This window comes from Perognathus longimembris, chromosome 23 (assembly GCF_023159225.1).
Source record: "Perognathus longimembris pacificus isolate PPM17 chromosome 23, ASM2315922v1, whole genome shotgun sequence".
NCBI classification, from domain to species: domain Eukaryota; kingdom Metazoa; phylum Chordata; class Mammalia; order Rodentia; family Heteromyidae; genus Perognathus; species Perognathus longimembris.
In genome coordinates this window covers 31086215-31108327 of record NC_063183.1, presented here as the reverse complement: position 1 = coordinate 31108327, position 22113 = coordinate 31086215, and the positions used below count along the sequence as shown (strand labels likewise).

Sequence of the window (22113 nt, the reverse complement as noted above, 5' to 3'; positions counted from 1 at the left end):
CGGTCGTGAACGGCCCCACCACACGGGAGACTCACCCGTCGGCGGTCTCCACAGCTTCCGCTCCCACGTCGCGTCATTTCCGCCACGGGGCCCTTTAGCCAATCAGGACCGGGGAGGGCGTGGCCTGTGCGAAAATCGAAGCGCGGCTTGACCTTTGGTGGCCGGGACTGTGTTTTCCCCGGGAAGGGAACCCGCTGCTTCCGGGGCTCGGGAGCTTGCGGGGCGTCACTTTCCTACCAGGCTTCCTTTCTGAGGGGGACATTTGATTAGGTCCTCGTCGGTAAGAAGAGGTGAGTCTGGGGAGTGACGCCTGGCTTCCCTTGTCAGCCCCTCGGCGGACCAGAGGACGTTCCTGGGATGCTGGGATGAGCAGTTGCTCATGCGTCCAAATGGGTCCCCTCGTTGCAAAAGAGAACTCAATTTCGATCCGAAAGCAAACCTGGCCAAATGGAAAGGGAAGAACGTACCTCCGCGGTATTTGCAATAATTATCCCCCACGGATCCATTCCATCGAGTCCTTGTGGTGCCCGCGCTGGGTTAGACGGACAGTGAGTTCACCCGCTCACTCCCATCCTCAGCTGGAAAACGAAGCTCTCCTCCGCTTCCCAAACCCTGTGGTTCTAAAGTAGTAGTGAGTTTGTCCTCCGAAGGTAGTCGTAGACGAAGTGGTTGGACATGAGCATTTTAATATTTATTTTCCTCATTTGCTATGTGATTAGTTGTGTATTCGCTGTGCAGAGGGGCTTTACTGTGATATGTCCATACTTGTATGTAATGTACTCTATCAGATTTCTCCCTCATTACTTTTTTTATCCTCTTCTCCCCTCTTTAGTGAACAGTTTTAATGATTCCATTCTATTTTCACACATGCTTATAAAGTACTTCGGTCATTTTCACCCCATCACTCTGTCTGTCCTTTTGCCATCCCCTCTCCCATTTGTTTCCATCCTCAAACATGCTTCAGTTTTATAAGCCGTCTTTTTTTATACTTGTACACAGCAGCTTTATTCATAATACAGCAAAACCTGAGGCAACTAAGAATAGCTGACCACATAAGCCTTCTTTTAAAAGCAGCAGCAGCTCAGATTCAAGTTTTGGGGCCTTTGGGGTTTTTGTTTGTTTGTTTGTTTTGTTTTTTGCCAGTCCTGGGGCTTGAACTCAGGGCCTGAGCACTGCCCCTGGCTTCTTTTTGCTCAAGGCTAGCACTCTACCACTTGAACCACAGCGCCATATGTAGTGCTGAGGAGTCTAACCCAGGGCTTCATGTATACCAGGCAAGCACTCTACCACTAGGCCATATTCCCAGCCCTCAAGTTTTAAATAATGATTAAGTTTCTAAATTGGTTACCTAAGAGTCAGAGGTTCCTAATAAATTGGGTATGTCTGTAGGATGGAAATGATTAGTAAACAATATCTTTTACTTCCAGAGATATTTAGAAAATGTATGTTTTTCCAAATTGGATGTCTGGCTGATATAGAGAAAAACGTCAGTGTGACTTTAAGTATGGTTGGTGCATTGTGGTTAAGAGGGTGAGTTTTGGAATCTAGCCAGTTTACATACTGGAGTCAAAAAGAAAAACACCTTGGTGCTAAGGTGCCAGTGGCTCACACCTATAATCCTTACTACTTGGGAGGCTGAGATCAGGATGACTGAGGTTTGAGGCCAACCTGGGCACATTTGTGAGACCTGCTTCTCAATAGCTGGGTGAGGTAGTGTGTACCCATCATTTTAGCTATGAGGAATCCAGAGTATCCAGCTTCCAGGTCAGCCCATGAAGAGTCTGCTCCAGACTCCATCTTGAGGGAATAAGCCAGGTATGATGACATGCACTTGTCATCCTAACTACTTGCTTCAAACCACAATCCTCAGATCTCAGCCTCCTGAGTAGCAAGGATTACAGGTGTGAGCCACTGGCATCTGGCTCTAATACAACTCTTACTAACTTGAAGCCTTTTCGTGTTTCCTTTTCCTCTTGGTTTCTAATCATTTCCCAACTCTATAGACACACTTAAATTTGGATGGGTTTTTTCCTCTTAATGAGTACATAAACAGTTCATTTCTTTGTATGTTTGTAGCTGAAAATATTCCCATTTGTTAAAATAGGTGAAATTGAAATTGAGTCAATTTTATCAAAGTGTGTGGAAGAAATCCAGGACCTCAGAATTAACTGGCTGAAGTACTCTGCATTCATCAAACCAAGAATAAGAGTAGGAAAGGACCTTTTTTCCTGCAGAAAATCACGATGGCAGCAGAAGAACAACAGCAGCCATGGAAAACAGACTTTTACTTGGAATTGCCCAAAGTGGTGAGATTTTTTTTTTTGAGGGGTGGGTGGGTCATGGGGCTTGAACTCAGGGCCTGGGCGCTGTGCCTGAGCTCTTTTGCCCAAGGTTAGCACTCTACAACTTTGAGCCACAGCACCACTTCCAGTTTCCTGGTAGTTAATTGGAGATGAGGGTCACACAGACTTTCCTGCCTGAGCTGACTTCTAACTGTGATCCTCAGATCTCAGCCTTCTGTGTAGCTAGGATTACAGGGGCAAGCCACCTGCATCTGGCTCTGAGTTCTTGAGTGGTTGCTCATTATGACTTACATTGTTTCTATTCATGAACCAAAGTAAATTTTATGGGTAGAATTTGTAAACATTAGAAGTTATATGGCTAAATCTAATCAACAATTTGCCTAGTACAAACTACAAGCGTCCAATACCTGTTATGATGCCAGATATCAAGTGGATACTTGATAACTCTCTACTGATTGTGCTTCCTTCCTGTAGGAACTTCATGCCCACTTGAATGGATCCATTAGTTCTAACACCATGAAGAAATTAATAGCCAAGAAGCCAAATCTTAAAGTCTGTGATCACATGACTATGATTGACAAAGGGAAGAAAAGAACTTTGGAAGAGTGAGTGTGGGATGGTTGTATTAATAATGACTTCTTTATAAGTATTTTGAGATTGTAATAATGTAATGTGTAAGGATTCAGATTTTTGTAGTTAAAACAGCAACAAAGTGTGTTTCTCAGGAGGCTGAGATCTGGGGATCAGGATTCAAATCCAGCCCAGATGGGAAAGCCCATGAGACTTTCCTTAACTAACTTCCAAAAAAAGCTGGAAGTGGAGCTGTGGATCAAGTGGTAGAGCGCTAGCCTTGAGCAACAAAATCTCCAGGACCAGCAAATCAAAGAACCAACAAAATGTGAGCATATGATATACAGAATATTATGACATAAAAAATTTCCAGCTGTCTGACTGTTAGCAGTATTTTTGATTGTTTATGCCATTCGTGAGGTTGAGATGTTCTTTAGACTTATATATACATGTTGATTTTTTCCCTGTTTGCTGATACTGGCAGCAAGAGCCAAGTGAATGGCAAGTAGCCAGGTACTGATGGCTTAGGCCTAGAAGTCCTAGCCACTCAGGAGGCTGAAGACCAAGGTTCAAAGCCAGTCTAGGCAGCAAAGTCCATAAGAATCTATCTCCAGTTAACCAGCAGAATACCAGACTGGTGTCATTTCTCAAGTGGCAACACACCAATTGGGAGCAAAAAAGCCAAGAGAGAGTTTAAGGCCTTGAATTCAAGCCCAGACACACCCACAAAACCCCAAAACAATGACAAGTAGCTGGATATGATATTTTAAGATTGTAATCCTAGCTGTTTGGGATACAGAGATTGGAGATTGTGGTTCAAGGCTAGCCCAGGCGTAAGTTCTCAAGACTTCATGTCAGTGAATGGGTTGGCACAGTGGTGGTGCCTGTCATCCCACGCTGTGGAAGGCACCATTGCTGGATGCAGTGGCATGCACCTGCCATCCCAGTGAGAAAGGGACGCACAAATAGGAAGATCAGAGTCTAGGCCAGTCTGAGCATAAAACAATAACCAGTGCAAAAAGAGACCAGTGGAGTGGCTCAGGTGGTATAACAAGTGTTGACCCCGAGTTCAAGCTCCAGTACAACCAAAATACATCCAAGAATAGTAGCTAATATTTCTTGCTTAAAAATGTAAGTACCGGGCTGGGGATATAGCCTAGTGGCAAGAGTGCCTGCCTTGGTATACCCGAGGCCCTAGGTTCGATTCCCCACCACATATACAGAAAACGGCCAGAAGCGGCGCTGTGGCTCAAGAGGCAGAGTGCTAGCCTTGAGCGGGAAGAAGCCAGGGACAGTGCTCAGGCCCTGAGTCCAAGGCCCAGGACTGGCCAAAAAAAAAAAAAAAAAAAAAAAAATGTAAGTACCATTTTGTTTTCAGTCATTTGATTATCTTTCCAAGTCAGAGTGATTTTATTTAAAAAAAAAAACCTGTTACATAATTCCTTATAAACGTACATCTATGTCTACTGTTAGCCTAACATCTACTAATTCAGCTCAGTGCAGTGAGAGCTTCTCACGGCAGACTGAGAGGTTTTTGATGATTAGAATTTCTTAAGACTTTTCATTCATGTTGCAGATGTTTCCAGATGTTTCACGTAATTCATCAGCTTGCTACTAGCCCTGAAGATATTCTAATGGTGAGACGTGAGGGGAGTTTTAGAATGGTCTAAGGATTGTGAGATTTCTGATTTTGTACATAACCTTTTGTTTTCATCAAGAGGATGACAAAAAAAAAAAAGTATTTTCTTTTTCAATGCCAGTTTTTTCAAAACCAGCATATAAGACATTGGCCTAAGAGCTTATAGCATAAAGACAGTGGGAGTGAGCTACGAGATGGATTACTTGTCAAGGAGGGACTGTGAGGGATCAAAGTGCCCCGTGTATAGTGTCCAAGAGACAGGATTAGAATGTGGCTGAGGTAGTAAGAGTCGGTATTCCATGTTCCAGCCACTATACTTAGCCCTACTTCCTGAAATAAGTTGTTGGTTTCGTTTGTGTTTTTTTTTTCTTTTTTGGTGTTACTAGGGTTTGACCTCTAGTCCTTACACTTGCTAAGACAGCGTTATGCCACCCGAGGCACGTCTCCAGCCATTTTGTTGCTTTTGTTGTTCTTCTTGGGGCTAGCCTCAAACCTGGATCCTTCTACTTTTATTCTGCATACCTGGAATGACAGGCGCAGGCCAACAAACACGGCTTGTTGCTAACTTTTTTTTTTGGGGGGGGGGAGGTGGGGCTGGCCTGAAACTGTGATCTTTGTAATCTCTGCTTCCCTAGTAATGCCTAGTAATTGGAGTTACAGGCGTGCACCACTATATTTAGCCCTAATAAGTATCCTATTTTGCCATGGCTGGGAGTGTAGCCCCGTGGTAGAGTGCATGCTTTGCAAGCTCAGGGCCCCACTGGGTGCAGTTCCCAGCGCCCTCTTCTCCTTCCTCCAGAAAGCAGTTATAAAGTTGAACACAGAAAGTGCCAAAACAAGTGACTGTGTCTGTCCAGTTCCAGATCCCATATACTTTCCCATTCATAAATATAATTGTGATGTTCTCTATCAAGAATTAAAGTAGAGGGCTGGGGATATAGCCTAGTGGCAAGAGTGCCTGCCTCGGATACACGAGGCCCTAGGTTCGATTCCCCAGCACCACATATACAGAAAACGGCCAGAAGCGGCGCTGTGACTCAAGTGGCGGAGTGCTAGCCTTGAGCGGGAAGAAGCCAGGGACAGTGCTCAGGCCCTGAGTCCAAGGCCCAGGACTGGCCAAAAAAAAAAAAAGAAAGTAGATAGTCTCACTCTAGAGCATAAGAAAGGAAAGCACCAGAAGAAGAGTTGTCCCCAGTTACCTATGCATGGAACAGAAAGGGCTAAACCTGGTAGATGCAGGTGTTAGCCACTGGGAAAGGTTCTAAGATACGGGTTTGGGGCGATTCCTTAGGCCCCTCTGTCACCTAGACAATCCCTCCTTTTGTTCTCATCTTGTACTCGCCTGCAACCTTTTCACTGATGATTTTGTTTCCTATGTACCTAGCCACGCAGGAAGAAAGGGCCCTGGATAGCAGATGTGGTCAGTCCAGTCTCTGGAAAGGACTGTTACTTCAAACCCTTGCTTCTACCAGCTGCTTACTCGCAAACATCTGTATTGTAGTCTTAAGTGAGGTGAGGTAGAGTGGCTTGGTCCCGTGGTCTGTTCACTTCTGGGCAGTGGTAAGATCCAGCCTGCAAAGATAAGGCCCTCCTGATTAATCTGAACTACCCATTGCACTTACATTATAGAAAATTCCTTTGGGGCTTTTATGAGCGGAAAAAGAAGAGGCCCAGACCTTGATTACTATGCATTTACCAAGGTAAGGTTAGGCAGTCTGTGCAACAGCCAACCCTACCCTGTTTCCTGTGCCAGGATACCGCACTTGCATGCTTATGTGTGTGCAAAGCACATTAGTCAAAGCAGATTAAGATTAGGGCCGGCTGCGGGGTCACCGAGGCCATCTGTCATAGCACCCTCAATCTGGTTTTAAGATTGGTCATGAAAAGGAAAACACACCTTCAGTCATTTTTGGATTGTTGAGACTTGTGCTACTTAGACACAATCTTACTCTTATTTGTCATCCATTTCCTTTGCATAAGGGACTTTTCCTAAATACTTGGGGGATGTTTGTTGTTGTTGGCCGTGGGGCTTGAACTTCGGGCCTGGGTACTGTCCCCTGAGCTCTTTGGCTTAAGACTAGATCTAACACTTTGAGCCACAGTGCCACTTACAGTTTTCTGATAAGTTAATTGGAGTCTCACAGGCTTTAATGCCTGGACTGGCTTCGAACCACAATCCTAGCTACGAGCCACTGGTGCCTGGCTCTTTGGGAAAATTTTAACCATGCCAGAATTTACTGAAAAATAGATCTCATTACTAAATAATTGGAACAAGAACCTTAACGCATGACTTTACTGTACTGGCAATACCCAATAATTTTAGCTGTTTACTTCTGGGTGTATATTTATTTTCTTTTCTTTGTCCTAGGGCTTGAACTCTGGGCTTAGGTATTGTCCCTGAGCTTCTATTTGCTGAAGGCTAGCACTCTATCACTTGAGCCACAGCGCCACTTCTGGCTTTTTCTGTGTATGTGGTGCTGAGGAATGGAACCCAGGGCTTCATGCATGCAAGGCGAGCACTCTACCACTAAGCCACATTCCCAGCCCAGCCCCTGTGTGTATATTTCTTAACACCATACACACATAGCTGGCTCCTGCTGGTGTTGCCTTATTTCTCTTTTTATCACTCTGCTATTATAAACACATTCAGCAAATAACATTAGTCTGTATACTTGGTACTTTCACTGGAACTCTAACATTGTCTGTAATTGTATACATTGTCTTTATTATCAGATCACAAAAGATGTCATTAAAGAATTTGCAGATGATGGTGTCAAGTACCTGGAACTGAGGAGTACACCCAGAGAAGAAAACGCCACTGGTAAACTTTAATTCCTTCCCAATGGACATGCTATCCCTTTTCCCACGTGCTTTGGTCATTCACAAAAATGTGTTTTCGACTTGTGCTTGCTTTCTCGTGTCAGCAGAAAAATCCTATGGTATACATTAATAATATACATTATTCTGTGTGTGTTGTGTGTGTGAGATACTTTGGATTCAAACCCAGGCCCTTGCCTATGCTAGGCAAGCATTATACTACTGAGCTATACCTGCATTCCCAGTGACATACAATATTAATGAATAAGTTATTTATTTTTGTTGTTGTGGTACTGGGGATTGAACTGAGGGCCTCATGCTTGCTAGACAGTTGCTCTACCACTTCAACCATTCTTTCTCCAGCCCCTATTTACTTGACTGTTTTTGAGGTAGGGTTTGCTTTATGGCCAAGCCAACCTGGACTTTTATCCCTCTATGTGTGTTTCCCCAGGTCACTGGGGATCACAAGTTGACAGGTACTGTACCCAGCCATTGTGCTTCACCTGTGGCTAGGATAATGTACTTGTCGCTATACTTAGCTATTGAGTGAGTCTAGAAATTATATATATGCTCAGGCTGGTCTTGAACTGTGATCCATCAGTCTGTCTCCAAAGTAGCTAGGATTGTAGGCCTGAGCCACCACATCTGGTTTAAATAAGTTAGGGTTTTTTCCCCCTCTTTTTTTATAATCCTAACTACTCAGCAGATTTGAGATCTGAGGATCAAGGTTTGAAGCCAGCCTGAGCAGACAAGTCTGTGAGACTCTTATGTTCAGTTAACTACTTAAAAAAAACTGAAAGTGGTAGAGCACCAGCCTTGTGCAGAAAACCCAAACAAGAGCTTGGAGCCCTGAATTCAGGACCTGCATCAGAAAACAAAAACAAACATAAAAGAACAGAAGTTACATAGTACTACTGACCTGAAGAGACCCAAGCCATCTTGCACCCTGATATATATCCCAGGAATTATTAGGGGTAAGATTACAGTAGATGTTGAAATGGAACAAGGAGTTTTTTGTTTGTTTTTGCCAGTCCTGGGACTTGGACTTAGGGCCTGAGCACTGTCCCTGTCTTTTTGCTCAAGGCTAGCACTCTGCCACTTGAGCCACAGCGCCACTTCTGGCCATTTTCTATATATGTGGTGCTGGGGAATCGAACCCAGGGCTTCATGTATACGAGGCAAGCACTCTTGCCACTAAGCCATATCCCCAGCCTACCAAGGAGATTCTTACCTTGTGTTTTTAAGCCGTAGAGTCACTTGCAAGTTATGCTGGCCAAGTCATTTCTGAAAAAAAAGGAGAGAAGCCTACCAATTAGTAGAATCAGCTTGTTCTTCAAATGGAGTTTCACAAGGTGGAGATTGCCTACCTGAGGCAACAGTAGGGAAATGGTTAAGTAAAGGCTAATGAAATGTTAGTCAATCATTAAAATATTTCAAGTACTTTTGTGACATGGAAATGTTCAACATAGTTTAACGAACAAGATTCACGTAGACCTAGTATATACCTCATCTCATCTGTTTGAAAATGTATATGTGTATACTTTCAAAGACAGAGATGTAGTTACCTGTGGGAAGTGTTTTCTTGTTTTTCTCCCTTGTAATTGTCTATGTTTTACTAGAGGCTTTCTATGGAAAGCAAGCATTTTATTAATAGCAGGAGAGGTGTTTTTTTTTTTAAATTTTATTGTAAAAGTGATGTACAGAAGAGTTACAGTTACATAAGTAAGGTAAAGAGGACATTTCTTTTTTAACAGTGTTACCTCCTTATTTCCTCCCACTTCTCCCTCTTCCCCCCAAACTGTAAAGTTCATTTTCAACATAGTGTCTAGTGAATATTATTAGTGTTGAATTGGTTCACCCTTTGTCCCACCATTTCTGTGATTCCCCTTTCCTCCCCCAAATCAGATAAACATATACAAGAAAAAGGATACAGAAAGAAAAAAACAACAACAACAGTGACAACAGGGAATAAACCAAAGTGGGGGAAACAGAATGATAAAAGAAATAACTTCAAATAGTACAAAAAATAACCTCCTCATATTTCCATTTCTTGGAGTACATTTCAATAAGCATCATTTTATATAGTCATATGCACATAGCTATGAGCAGGGTATTTTAGAGGATGCTGTTCTAGAGAGTACTCTTGCAGATTCCCCTCCCCGCCTCACCCCCAGAAAGAGAATTTGAGCACTCAAACTTGGGAGAACATCTCTTATGTCCTGCCTGAGCGCTCAAGTTAGCTTTCTTTAGTAAAGGTTGTTCTCATTTTATTAGAATGAGAATTGAAATTTTGCAGTCATTTGTGAGAATAGCTTCCTGTCTGTTGAACTTCAGAGTGATTTTAATGGGCTTGTATTGTTTGTCTTTTTTTTTTTCTTTGCTTCATTTCATTTTTTTTGTACCTCTTCAGCTTTGTTAAAGGACAATTATTGCTTGTGGAAATGTTCCCCTGAAGGTCCAGTATTCATTCAACCATCTTTAACCATGCCAGTCACAGCAGACAAAATGTAACTGTTCACATAGGGATGACAAAGGTGAAGAATGTAAGAGTTGATGGTCTCTTTACGTATACTTTCTATGTGTGCTTTCCAGGGATGACTAAAAAGACTTATGTGGAATCCATACTTGAAGGTATAAAACAGTCCAAACAAGAAAACTTAGACATCGATGTTAGGTAAGAAAGTCATATACCTCAGTAATTGCCACTGTAAAAACTGAATGCAAAATTTTACTGTTTGATCATAGGTGTAATGGATTTCTAAAAATTAACTGATTTCTGCTGTAATAGGGGAAAAAAAAATAGAATCAACCCTAAAGCCAGGTGCTTGGTGGCTCAGACCTGTAATCCTTGCTGCTCAAGAAACAGATCTGACGGAGAGACAGTAGAGACCAAGTCTGTGAATACTGTATATGTTCTTGATACATTGTATATTGCATATATGTCAACCTGACCTAGACAAGGGATAGAAAAACAGGTCGTAAGATATCATAAGAAATGTACACACTGCCCTACTATGTAACTGCACCCTCTTTGCACAACACCTTGTAAAAAAATTTATGTCCAATTAATAAAAAAAAAAAGGAAAAAAAAAAAAAAGAAACAGATCTGAGGATCATGGATCATGGTTCGAAGCCAGTGCAGGCAGGAAAGTCCAGGAGACTCTTCTCTCCAATTAACTACCAGAAAACTGGGAGTGGCGCTGTGGCTCAGAGTGGTAGAGCACTAGCCTTGAGCTGAAGAACTCTGGGACATTGCCCAAGTCCTGAGTTCAAACCCCATGACTAAAAAAAAGAACGCTATTGTTTCAGATGGATTACAGTCCTGAATTGGGGCTGGGAATATGGCCTAGTGGCAAGAGTGCTTGCCTCGTATACAATCCTGAATTTATTCACCTGGCAATCTGGTTATGTTTTCGCCAGTGGAATATGGACTCCACACAATGGCTGTGTGCTCGTGTGATGTGGTGGCTAACGTAGACCACTTTCTCGTGCTGTGCGCTGGGCTGCTCTCTGTTCCTAAAACAGGCCAAGCTGGCCCAGCTCAGCACCTTGGATCCTCTCCTACCACTTTGCCTATCCAAAGCCGTCCTTGCATAGGTGACAGTTTTAACAGGGCTTCTTTGAGTATTTGAGTCCTGTTGAATCCCAGCTAATACATGATGAATGAATTTATAATATGTTTGATCTACTTTAGAATTAGATTATTACCGATCTTGTAATCCTGTAATGAAATAAGGAATCTAGATCTCCTAAGAGCATACCATCACCCATTCTTGCCAAAACATTGAATCTGATGGTCTAATTAAGCCTCCAGACTAGATGTGATTATCCATTTATAGGAGCACAGCAGACCAGAAAATGTTTTTACATGTAGATATAATCAACGAAATCCAGACTCTGGGAAACTTAGTAGGACAAACAACCTGATTTCTTCAACAAATAAATGGCCACAAAAGAGAGAGGGTAGGAATAAGGGTGTGTAGCTAAGGAATGAGCGGTTATAATAAGAGACTTAGGAGATACATTGACTAACAAGGATGTGGCTCATGTTTAGATCCTGAATCAAACAAGCTAGGAAAAATTGAAAATGAGGACATTGGAATAGTGACTAGACACTTGAAGCTATTAAGGAATGTGATCCTGTCTGGCAAAGTCAGCCATGTTACCTCGCCCTAGGCTGTACTTCCCCCGTTAGCCATGCCGGGTGTAGCCACGCTTCATTGTCTTTTCCATCTGCGTCACTAGAGTCTTGAGCTGTATTTTTCTTGTATTAAAGGTATTTGATGGCAATTGACAGACGAGGTGGTCCTTCAGTTGCCAAGGAGACTGTTAAGCTTGCTGAAGAGTTCTTCCTTTCTACTGAGGACACAGTTCTTGGCCTTGACCTCAGTGGAGACCCTACTGTGAGTTACTTCTTTTAAGTATGTGTCTCTCTTGGAGGTAGTTTCAGACAGTGGGGTTAGGATTCACCTGGAACAGCCTACGTTCTGCACCATGCCAGCAGACACTGTGAATGAGGCCCTATTCTGCCCTGGATGACCTGAACATAGAGAGCAGCTGCTATCAGAGTTCTGTGAAAGAATTAAATACCTCACTAGGTGACCATTTTCTTCATTCTTCAAAAGATGTGCACAACTAGTAACGATCTGTATGCATAGGAGAGAAGATAATTCATTACATACAATGGCTTTTAGGGTGTTAGGAACTAATGATAGCATAGAACCCCCTGGTAAGAACTTTAGGCCTGAATGAATGAATGAATGAGGTACTAGCACTTGAACTCAGGGGATTGTAAGATGTTTAGCAGCATCCCTGGCTTCTCCCTACTAAATGCTAGTAGCATCCTTCCAGTGGGAAACCAAAAATGTCTCCAGACATGAACAAATCATTCCTGGTTGGAAAATCACAGAGCCATGAGTGTCCTATGCAAATGGTTCTGATGGCTCAGATGCACCTTGACTACTCTGCCCTTGTTTTCATCCACCCACTTATTTTCTTAGTAACCATGGAAGGTTCCCGAATCAAGTGAGTTTTCTGTAGCCTTAGAAATACAATTTGGTGCCTGCCATACCCAGCACAGCTGATCGACTCCACATGCACTGATAGGAAAGTTGAGATTCTTCAGGCAGAGCCTGTGCCTTGGCCAGCTTTCTGTTTTTTGGCCAGTCCTGGGCCTTGGACTCAGGGCCTGAGCACTGTCCCTGGCTTCTTTTTGCTCAAGGCTAGCACTCTGCCACTTGAGCCACAGCGCCGCTTCTGGCCATTTTCTATATATGCGGTGCTGGGGAATTGAGCCCAGGGCTTCATGTATACGAGGCGAGCACTCTTGCCACTAGGCCATGTTCCCAGCCTGGCCAGTTTTCTGTTCCACCAAGTGTCCCGCACTTTGTAGGTGCTCTATAAATAAAATGTGCAAATGAATCCATCTGTCATCATTTTTCCCACCATTATTTTATTCCTTTTTTTAATTTGGGCAGAATACAATTCTTCAAATTGCCACACTTCTCATGCATCTTCATTTTAACTTTTGTCTTCAAGATGGGACAAGCAAAAGACTTCTTGGAACCTCTTCTAGAAGCTAAAAATTCAGGTCTGAAGCTGGCATTGCATCTTTCAGAGGTAAATAGTAATAATATCTTACATTGGAGATGGCAGATTAGAATAAAAATAATAGGACAATTTGTAAATGACTATAAATAAACCCAGCTTGGAAAAAGATGTTTAAAGAGAGAAACTAGAAATATTCTTAAGTGTAAGTTAAAATATTAAGGTATGACTTGCTTTAGTTTCTAGTGTCCCTGTTTAACGTTTTTTGTTGTTGTTGTTGTTGTTTCTGGGAGTGGCTGTTGACTCAAATTCCAGCTTTGTCATTAAAAATAACTTGCAGATACATGGTTAGAGAAGCTTCATGGACTTCCATCAGCCTTGCCATTGGCAAGCTGGCTCAGAAAACACCACCAGCTCACCTCACCATACTGGAAGGGCCCTGAATGCACTGCCAGGAAAGGAAGTAGCTCACCAGCATTGTGAAAAACTCCAAAAGGTGCTCCTTACTGGCCCCTGGTCCTCCAGCAGGAGCCCGGTAACAAACAGTGTATAGATAAGCTGTTCTCTCAGGCACCTTAATGTGAGCCAAAGCCTCCTATTACAGACGGACGTACTTTCTCCCCCAGTACGTTTACCTTTTTGTTTCTTATGTGCCAGAAATAATACTTATTTCATAGGGTTATTATGCCTCTTAAGTGGGGTGATACCTAAAAGCTGAGTAGTGTTATAGCAAAGATTAAAGAAAAAATTAGGGCTTCTAGCCAGAGTTTTGTGTCAGTCACTCTGCAAGCGGGAGTCAACAATCTTGTGGCAGAACTTAAAATCTAGAATCCGTCTATTTTTCCAAAATAGCAAAAAGATCTCACATTCACAGGATGTATGGGAATAGGACGTGTTACAGTAACAAGTTATCACTGGCTGTGCACAGCACCAGAACCTGCTATATACTTGGGTTTTGTTGCTTTTCTTGTTTGAGCCATTGAGTGAAAAACATTCTATTTCAAAACATTTACCTCTTGGGCATTTTGAGCTGTCTGGGAGATAGAAAGTATAGCTAGACTTTTTTTTTTTTTTGGCCAGTCCTGGGCCTTAGACTCAGGGCCTGGGCACTGTCCCTGGCTTCTTTTTGCTCAAGGCTAGCACTCTACCACTTGAGCCACAGCGCCACTTCCGGCCTTTTCTGTTTATGTGGTGCTGGGGAATCGAACCCAGGGCTTCATGTATAGGAGGCAAGCACTTTACCACTAGGCCATATTGCCAGCCCTAGCTAGACATTTTTATAGTGGCGGTGGTATCTCTCACTATGTTGAAAAGCCTGTGCCCCAGAGTTGGATAGAGCTGACCTTCACTAAGTCCCTGACCTTCGGCAACATTTCAACTGTAAAGTTTTATGTACCTCAAATGTAGGGAAGTATCATATAAAAGAAAAATACCAAAAAAAAAAAAAGTCCCTCTCCTATTTCAGTTCTGCTCCCCAGAATTAATACTGCCGTCAGTTTTTTCTCAGACCTTTGTGTAACACGTACGAACATACACAGAAAAACACATGCACGTATAGAGCTACAGGGGTTCATTTTGATTTTTGAAAATTAATTTTTCTGAGCTTTATTTGTACTTAAGACTTATTGTAAAAGACTTTTTGTGCTAAAAGGCACAAAGTAAGGACTTAATAAGTTTTTATTAATATTGAATCTGAAAGAATATTGGGTAATGAGTGAGAAATTATAAAAGGTGGAAGGGCTGGCAGTCTAGCTCAGTGGTAGAGCAGGTGCTTAGCATGTGTGAGGCCCTGAGTTCAATCAGAGCAACAAAAATTAAATAAAAATTTAAAAAGAAGAGAACTGGGCAATTTCAGCTTTCAAAAAGTATCTGCAGGGGCTGGGGATATGGCCTAATGGCAAGAGTGCCTGCCTTGTATACATGAGGCCCTGGGTTCGATTCCCCAGCACCACATATACAGAAAACGGCCAGAAGTGGCGCTGTGACTCAAGTGGCAGAGTGCTAGCTTTGAGCAAAAAGAAGCCAGGGACAGTGCTCAGGCCCTGAGTCCAAGCCCCAAGACTGGCCAAAACAAAAAAACAAAAACAAAAAGTATCTGCATTCACAGTTCATAGGGACTACATACCTGCTCTAAAAAAAAAAGCAAGGTACTTGTAAAAATCCCTGAAAAAAAAAGTTACTAATCCACTCTTCTCTCTTTTCGGAAGATTCCAAATCAAAAGAAGGAAACACAGATGTTCCTGGATCTGCTTCCTGACAGAATTGGACATGGGACATTTCTGAACAACTCCGAGGGAGGGTCCCTGGAGCTGGTGGACTTTGTGAGGCAGCACAAGATTCCACTGGGTGAGGTGGGAAGCGAGAGGCCTTCCAGACAACCTTCACGCCCTTCCTTCCCCAACTTCAGTACCATTAAACACACACACACACACACACACACACACACACACACACACACACACACACACACACACACACACACACCGACAACAATAACAACAGTCATTGTTGAAGATGCACTTACCTAGAAGCAGCGTGGATGGATGGTAGCTGGGGTAAAGGTCTCCAGGGGTTTTCTTAGAAGCCCTGAGTGAGAGGTCCATGCCACTCCTAGCTCCAGATGGTATGGAAGCTCTCAAGCAAAGCCCGTTTTTCTTAACTTCCTACAGGCCTTCCCTTTAAGGAAACACTGTCACACTTCAAAACCTTCTCCGCTCCCCTCTTGTAGTGATTTTCTGCTCCCACTTACCATGACTGGCTTATAACTTTCCCCTTTCCTCTGTTTTGGGAAAAGAAATGGGGAAGCAGATAGCTTCTACGAGAACATCAACTCTCCACTTGGTGTAGTGGCCACTGTGGTGCAGCACACACACTTCCTGTGCCGCTCCATTAAGGGAAATGCACGTCTTCATGCCACACATAGGAAAGGTTGGTGTGTACAGTAACAACTCCTGCAAACCAGCATAGTTTTAGGAAGGCTTCGCATGAGTCGGCTTGGTAAATACTGAGTGACTTCACTTGTTTTTTGACAAAAGGTCTTTTTCCTTTTCCCCTTCGTCTAGAACTCTGTTTGACTTCAAACATCAAAAGTCAGACAGTTCCATCTTACGGCCAGCATCACTTTGGATTCTGGTACAGCATTGCGCATCCTTCTGTGATTTGTGTAAGAAACTTGTTTTGGGGGGGGGGGATGGGGCTGGGAATAGGGCCTACTGGCCAGAGTATTTACCTCATATGCATGAAGCCCTGGGTTTGATTCCTCAGCACCACATATATAGAAAACGGCCAGAGGTGGCACTGTGGCTCAAGTGGTAGAGTGCTACCTTGAGCAAAAAGAAGCCAGGGACAGTGCTCAGGCCCTGAGTCCAAGCCCCAGGATTGGCAAAAAAAGAAACTTTTGGGGAAGTATTTGCTCTTTTTTAGTTGCTGTGTTGAATCCAGTCAAACTTTGGCTACTAGCTCACTGCCTTGCCCTAGAAGAGAGGTTGGTAGGGGTTGGGGTATGAGGGCTGCAGAAGGCAGGTAAAATCCTCTTGTTTTGCTCCCTAGGAATGGATCCGTGACAGTATCTGTGCCTCACATCTGTAATCCTAGCTACTCAGGAGGTGGTGAGGATCATGGTTTGAAGCCAGACCTCAGCAGAAAAGTCGGCAAGAGTCCCATCTCCAAAGTAATGAGCAAAAAGCTGGGATGGAGACATGACTAAAGCAGTGCAATATCAGCCAAGCAAGCAAGCGTGAGGCCCTGAGTTTAAAAAAAAAAAAAAAAGATTATAGATGCCTAGCAACCTACTGTATGAGATTCTGCTTTATTTAGTCTGAGGTGACCCTAGGCATGGATAGGTTTTAAAAAGCTCTGAGTGGGGCTGGGGATATGGCCTAGTGGCAAGAGTGCCTGCCTCATATACATTGAGGCCCTGGGTTCGATTCCCCAGCACCACATATACAGAAAATGGCCAGAAGTGGCGCTGTGGCTCAAGTGGCAGAGTGCTAGCCTTGAGCAAAAAGAAGCCAGGGACAGTGCTCAGGCCCTGAGTCCAAAGCCCCAGGACTGGCCAAAAAAAAAAAAAAAAAAAAGCTCTGAGTGATTTTTACCTAGCAGCTAGGGGTGAAACATTCTGGTTTTAAGTGTTTTTAAGGTCTCTTTAATTCCGTATATGCATAGGTACAATTATAGACTTCTGAAAGAATCACAGTATATAGAGAGTGCAACTCTAAACAGAACGTTATTTTATTATTATTATTATTAATTGGTTGTACACCCCATCAGTTAGGTTATGAGTACAATGCATGTTGATCAGTGTCACCCCTTGAAAATGTTTTTTGAAGTGTTTCCATGTTTATTTTGAAATGTTCTTTTTTTTTTTGGCCAGTCCTGGGCCTTGGACTCAGGGCCTGAGCACTGTCCCTGGCTTCTTTTTGCTCAAGGCTAGCACTCTGCCATCTGAGCCACAGCGCCCCTTCTGGCCGTTTTCCATATATGTGGTGCTGGGGAATACGAACCGAGAGCTTCATGTGTAGGAGGCAAGCACTCTTGCCACTAGGCCATATTCCCAGCCCCTAAATGTTCTTTTTTATGTTGACAGACCGATGATAAGGGTGTTTTTGCAACGTACCTTTCTCAAGAGTATCAGCTGGCAGCCGAGACGTTCCATTTGACCCAGTCTCAGGTGTGGGATCTGTCTTACGAGTCCATCAACTACATCTTTGCTTCTGACAGCACTAGAGCCGAGCTGAGGGAGAAGTGGAATCACCTGAAGCCTAGGCTGATGGACTTCTGAGCTGCGACGAGGTGAAATACTCCTGAGTAGGTGTTGCAACAGAAGTCCTCTTGCTACCCACTCTGTAAGCTGTCCGCTGCTTCCTTTGAAGCATAACAGTCAAGCGTGTGCACCTAGTCGTCTAGGTAAATACAGTACAGACTGCCAGGCCAGCCCTGAAGTCTTAAACATAGCTTACCTCCAGGAACTGGAGTGTTGTGGCTAAGTTTCACGAGTGGTTGTTTTGTTTTGTTTTACATAGCAGTCCCTCTCCACCAGTGATTATGAAACTTCAGGGAAGTGTTAGAATTACTAGTTTAAGGTAAGGAGAAAGGGAAACCTGGATGGCTAACGAGACCTCTAATCCTCCTAGCTTTTGATAATAGCTTTATATTTTGTCTTGCTTAGTCCAGTCTCTCACTTCACTTGTTTTGTTATTTCCCAAGACGGTTGGGGACAGGCCACACTGCACAGCGGGTGTGCGTGGACATCGAGGACTCAGGGTAACTGGTGACAGATAACGCTGGCTGCCGGACACTGGCTTGGCTCTTCTCTCAGGGGTCTTTATCTGTACTTGAAAAGGATAAAAGTCCTTGCTCCAGTTTAGAAATCAAAGGTATGAGAGAAGAAATGGCTGAGGGGTAGGAAAGATAGGACTTAGAGCTTCCTTAACAACTAAAAAAAAAAAAAAATCTACTTTTTTTTCTTTTTTTTTTTTTTTTTTTGCCAGTCCTGGGGCTTGGACTCAGGGCCTGAGCACTGTCTCTGGCTTCTTTTGCTCAAGTGTAGCACTCTACCACTTGAGCCACAGCGCCCCTTCCAACTTTTTCTGTGTATGTGGTACCGAGGAACTGAACTCAGGGCTTTATGCATGCTAGGCAAGCACTCTACCACTAAGCCACATTCCTGGCCCTATTTTAGCTTTTTCTTTGTGGAAGCTGGCAGTATTTATTCTCTAATTCCAAAAGATTCTTCTAATAGTAGTGACAGCACGTTGGTTACCAGGCTCCTTTGAATCTCCTCTGTACGGTGTACTACTGGCATGAATTCCTGTAAACTCACAGACCCACATAATATCTACTTTAGCTGAAGACCAAGGATAAGCTTTAAAAGTCTCTTCTGAATTTTTTAAATAACAGGGTACCCTTAAATTGTTTTGTTCTTTAGATTGTATATTTTTCTTGTTATCATAAAAAAAAATCCGATGACATTTCTAATTTCAGTTACTAAGGGTTTCCAATAAGCTCTGTATCTTTCTTTCAAGGAATAGGGTAAAGGGAAGCTCTCAGGGTTTTGAAATTCTTAGATGTAAGTGTGTAACCTTGCGTAGCCTTTCATTATTGTCTCCTCCCATCCACTCACACAGATATTTCAAAGTAAAACAAAATTAGGATTTACTCATAAAATGTGGATGTTGTATAAACTCAAAGGACTATAGCCCAACATGTAATGACAGTGAAAAAAATGTGGTTATAGACAATAGACTGCTTTTTAATATATACACAAAAGCTAGTGGGATGAATGATTTAATTGACTTTTACTGTAAGGTTGTTTTCACAGCTTAAGAACCATACCAGGCTGGATGCGGTGGTGCACATCTATAATCTTAGCTCCTCAGGAGACAGCTGCAGAAAGATCATGAGTTTTAGGCCAAGGTAGTTTGGCTTAACATCAGATTTAAAGGAAAAGTAGTGGACGTTCCCCCCCCCCCCACACACACAGCTATCTGCTCTAACCACTGCTCTTCATTTCTAGCCAGTATAAGAAAAATTCAGAGTATAGACTAGAAAGGAAGAAGTAAAAGATATCTTTATTCCATACTAACTGTACCATTTATTTACATAGAAAAACCCTAAGGAATCTACTAGAACTAAACCGTGAGATTAGCAAGGTCACAAGATACGAGATTCCATCTATGAAAATCAGTTAAAGTGGAAAAAGTGAAAATCAGTTAAAGCCTGGTGGTAAACCTGTAATCCCAGCAGGAGAATCTCCCGTTTAAGGCCAGCCTGAGCTCAGAAAGCCAGTGACTGGGGAGCAGTTCAGTGGTAAGGGCCTTGCCTAGCCCTGTGCAAAGCCATGCATTCAACCCCAGCATGAAAAAGAAAAATGACTTAAGAAGGCTGATACAAAGGCAAGAGCCCAGCATGGCAGAGAAACATCTCTGTAATTCTAGCATTCAGGCTAAATGATGAGTACCTTGAGTTAGAAGTCAGCCTGGACTATTTAGTAAGATTCTTCTTGTCTCTAAAAGCCTAAATGAAACAATGGCCACTATCTCACAAGAACTGGACCCCAGTGTTTTTTTGTTTTGTTTTGTTTTGCCAATCCTGGGCCTTGGACTCAGGGCCTGAGCACTGTCCCTGGCTTCTTTTTGCTCAAGGCTAGCACTCTGCCACTTGAGTCACAGCGCCACTTCTGGCCATTTTCTGTATATGTGGTGGCTGGGGAATCGAACCCAGGGCTTCATGTATATGAGGTAAGCGCTCTTGCCACTAGGCTATATCCCCAGCCCCTCGACCCCAGTGTTTTAAACGTTGCTTCCTGAAATGTTAAACATTTTCAAATGCCAACTTTGGGTAACCATAGATTTTTTTTTTTTTTTTGGCCAGTCCTGGGCCTTGGACTCAGGGTCTGAGCACTGTCCCTGGCTTCTTTGTGCTCAAGGCTAGCACTCTGCCACTTGAGCCACAGCGCCGCTTCTGGCCGTTTTCTGTATATGTGGTGCTGGGGAATCGAACCTAGGGCCTCGTGTATCCGAGGCAGGCACTCTTGCCACTAGGCTATATCCCCAGCCCTATAGATTTTTGAGACCTAAGAAATATTCAGGTGCTTAGTGAATATATTAGAATAAAGACCTCGCTGTGTACTATGAAGTGAATGTCCCTTAGCTTCTGTACTATGTTCAGTCTGTAAATACGTTTGTAAGTTGAATCCCACTTAAAATAATTTGAAGACTGTAAAGTTATTTCCTGACTGATCTGTTGGGTTAGACAGGTTGAACTGAATCCTCCTGGGAATGAACATATATAGACAGATAAATCTGTATACATAGTATATACTTACCTATATATGTGTATGTACGTATGTATGTATACACATACATATGCCTTGATTCCCATATGTAAAACATTACTTTAAGCACCATAGAATTCCCTGTAACATTTTGTATGTCAAAGTGTGGGAAACAGGCCTGTCATCAGTTACCTTCAACAGTTATTATTTTCAACCAGGCCCCGATGGCTTATGCTGTAGCCCTAGCTGCTCGGGAAGGCTGAGCTATGAGGATCACAGTTCGAAGCCAGCCCTGGCAGAAAGTCCCCATGAGACTTATCTCCAGTTAGCCACCAGAAAACCAGAAGTGGTGCTGTGGCTCAAAGTGGTTGCATGCTAGCTTTGAGCAAAAGAGCTCAGGGATCAGCGCCTAGGCCCTGAGTTCAAGTCCCACAACCGACAAAAAAATAAAGGTTATTCTTTTAGATTCTGAATTGAATGTGTGAAGCCTATTTTTTTTGTGTGTTTTTTTTTTTATCCTCAGGAATTGTGAGTTAGAGACAAACTGGGTCCTTCCCTGCTAAGAGTATGTGCTCCTGCCCTGTTCCTTCTGTAGTCTTTTCATCTGGAAGCTGAAGGGTTGGTCCTAGGTGTGGTAAAATAGGATATCATGGGTCCTAATGGATTGTGGTTAGGTGTTCAGATAAGAAAGGATTTCTCATTCTAATGTGACTTTTACTACACTGCAATTTGTTTCTCTGCCTAGAATGCAAAGATTCAGATAGGCATATTTCTAGTAACCCCAACAGGAAGTAAAAATCAGGTAAAGAATTTTTCCTACCATCAACAACTTGATTGTAATAGGACCCTGTTGATATTAATGTAGTAATTTTCATATGTAGAGAACACCTGAAAATGAGGCACTTTATGGACATAATTTTTATGTATGCATGGTATCCCTGAGATGCAAATGAAGTGTAGACATTATTCTGCTTTACAGAAGTGGAAACCAAGGTAGGTTGACGACTTAAAAGACATCTGGAACCAGAGTCCATATCTACTACTATTCCAACCAATGTTTTTTTTTTCTCCCCCCCACATTATACATATGTATATTAAGGTCATAATTTCATATCTCTTTGATCCCAGACTGGACTCCTTTAGCTTTTTTGCTCAAGGCTAGCACTCTACCACTTGAGCCACAGTGCCTCTTCTAGACTTTTCTATATATGTGGTGCTGAGGAATCGAACCCAGGGCTTCATGCATGCTAGGCAGGCACTCTACCACTGGGCCATATTCTCAGCCCTTCCAGGTGAGTGACTTTTTTCAAGCTCCATGACCGGACGAGTAGAGGATGCATTGTCAGATTCATTGGGTCCGCTGCTGTGTCCTAGTAGATTTCCCTAACCGGAAGTCGGAGCCGGCGCCTCGGGGGGGGGGGGGGGGCACTGCGCGTGCGCGAAGGTGGTGGGCGGAGCCCCGC

General features: G+C 43.1%; 1 protein-coding gene and 1 long non-coding RNA gene across 3 annotated transcripts; one reads left to right on the top strand and one right to left on the bottom strand.

Moving 5' to 3' along the window:
• Window positions 1-54: 54 nt before the first annotated feature.
• On the top strand, window positions 55-18413 carry Adal (adenosine deaminase like). 2 transcript variants are annotated; one of them, XM_048333135.1, is made up of 11 exons: window positions 55-290; window positions 2105-2306; window positions 2778-2908; window positions 4450-4510; window positions 7246-7333; window positions 9922-10003; window positions 11606-11732; window positions 12868-12948; window positions 15084-15222; window positions 15939-16039; window positions 17462-18413. In XM_048333135.1, the coding sequence occupies exons 2-11, from the start codon at window positions 2244-2246 to the stop codon at window positions 17654-17656; spliced, it is 1068 nt and encodes a 355-aa protein (XP_048189092.1). In that variant the 5' UTR covers window positions 55-290; window positions 2105-2243; the 3' UTR covers window positions 17657-18413. The 2 variants fall into 2 exon arrangements, with proteins under 2 accessions (XP_048189092.1, XP_048189093.1); XM_048333136.1 differs by lacking the exon at window positions 55-290 and having other exon boundaries at window positions 1243-2306; window positions 17596-17659.
• On the bottom strand, window positions 7194-20230 carry LOC125341121. The gene is made up of 3 exons (XR_007208879.1): window positions 20157-20230; window positions 8245-8248; window positions 7194-7204 (listed from the first exon to the last, which is right to left on the bottom strand). It is a non-coding gene; the product is annotated as an uncharacterized LOC125341121 (long non-coding RNA).
• Window positions 20231-22113: the final 1883 nt, after the last annotated feature.

Excerpts from the sequence above, each read along its gene's own strand:
- Adal (XM_048333135.1), top strand. The coding sequence starts at position 2,244 with ATGGCAGCAGAAGAACAACAGCAGCCATGGAAAACAGACTTTTACTTG. Across the intron at positions 10,004-11,605 it reads AACTTAGACATCGATGTTAG|GTATTTGATGGCAATTGACA; the intron begins GTAAGAAAGTCA and ends CTTGTATTAAAG. Across the intron at positions 11,733-12,867 it reads ACCTCAGTGGAGACCCTACT|ATGGGACAAGCAAAAGACTT; the intron begins GTGAGTTACTTC and ends TTTGTCTTCAAG.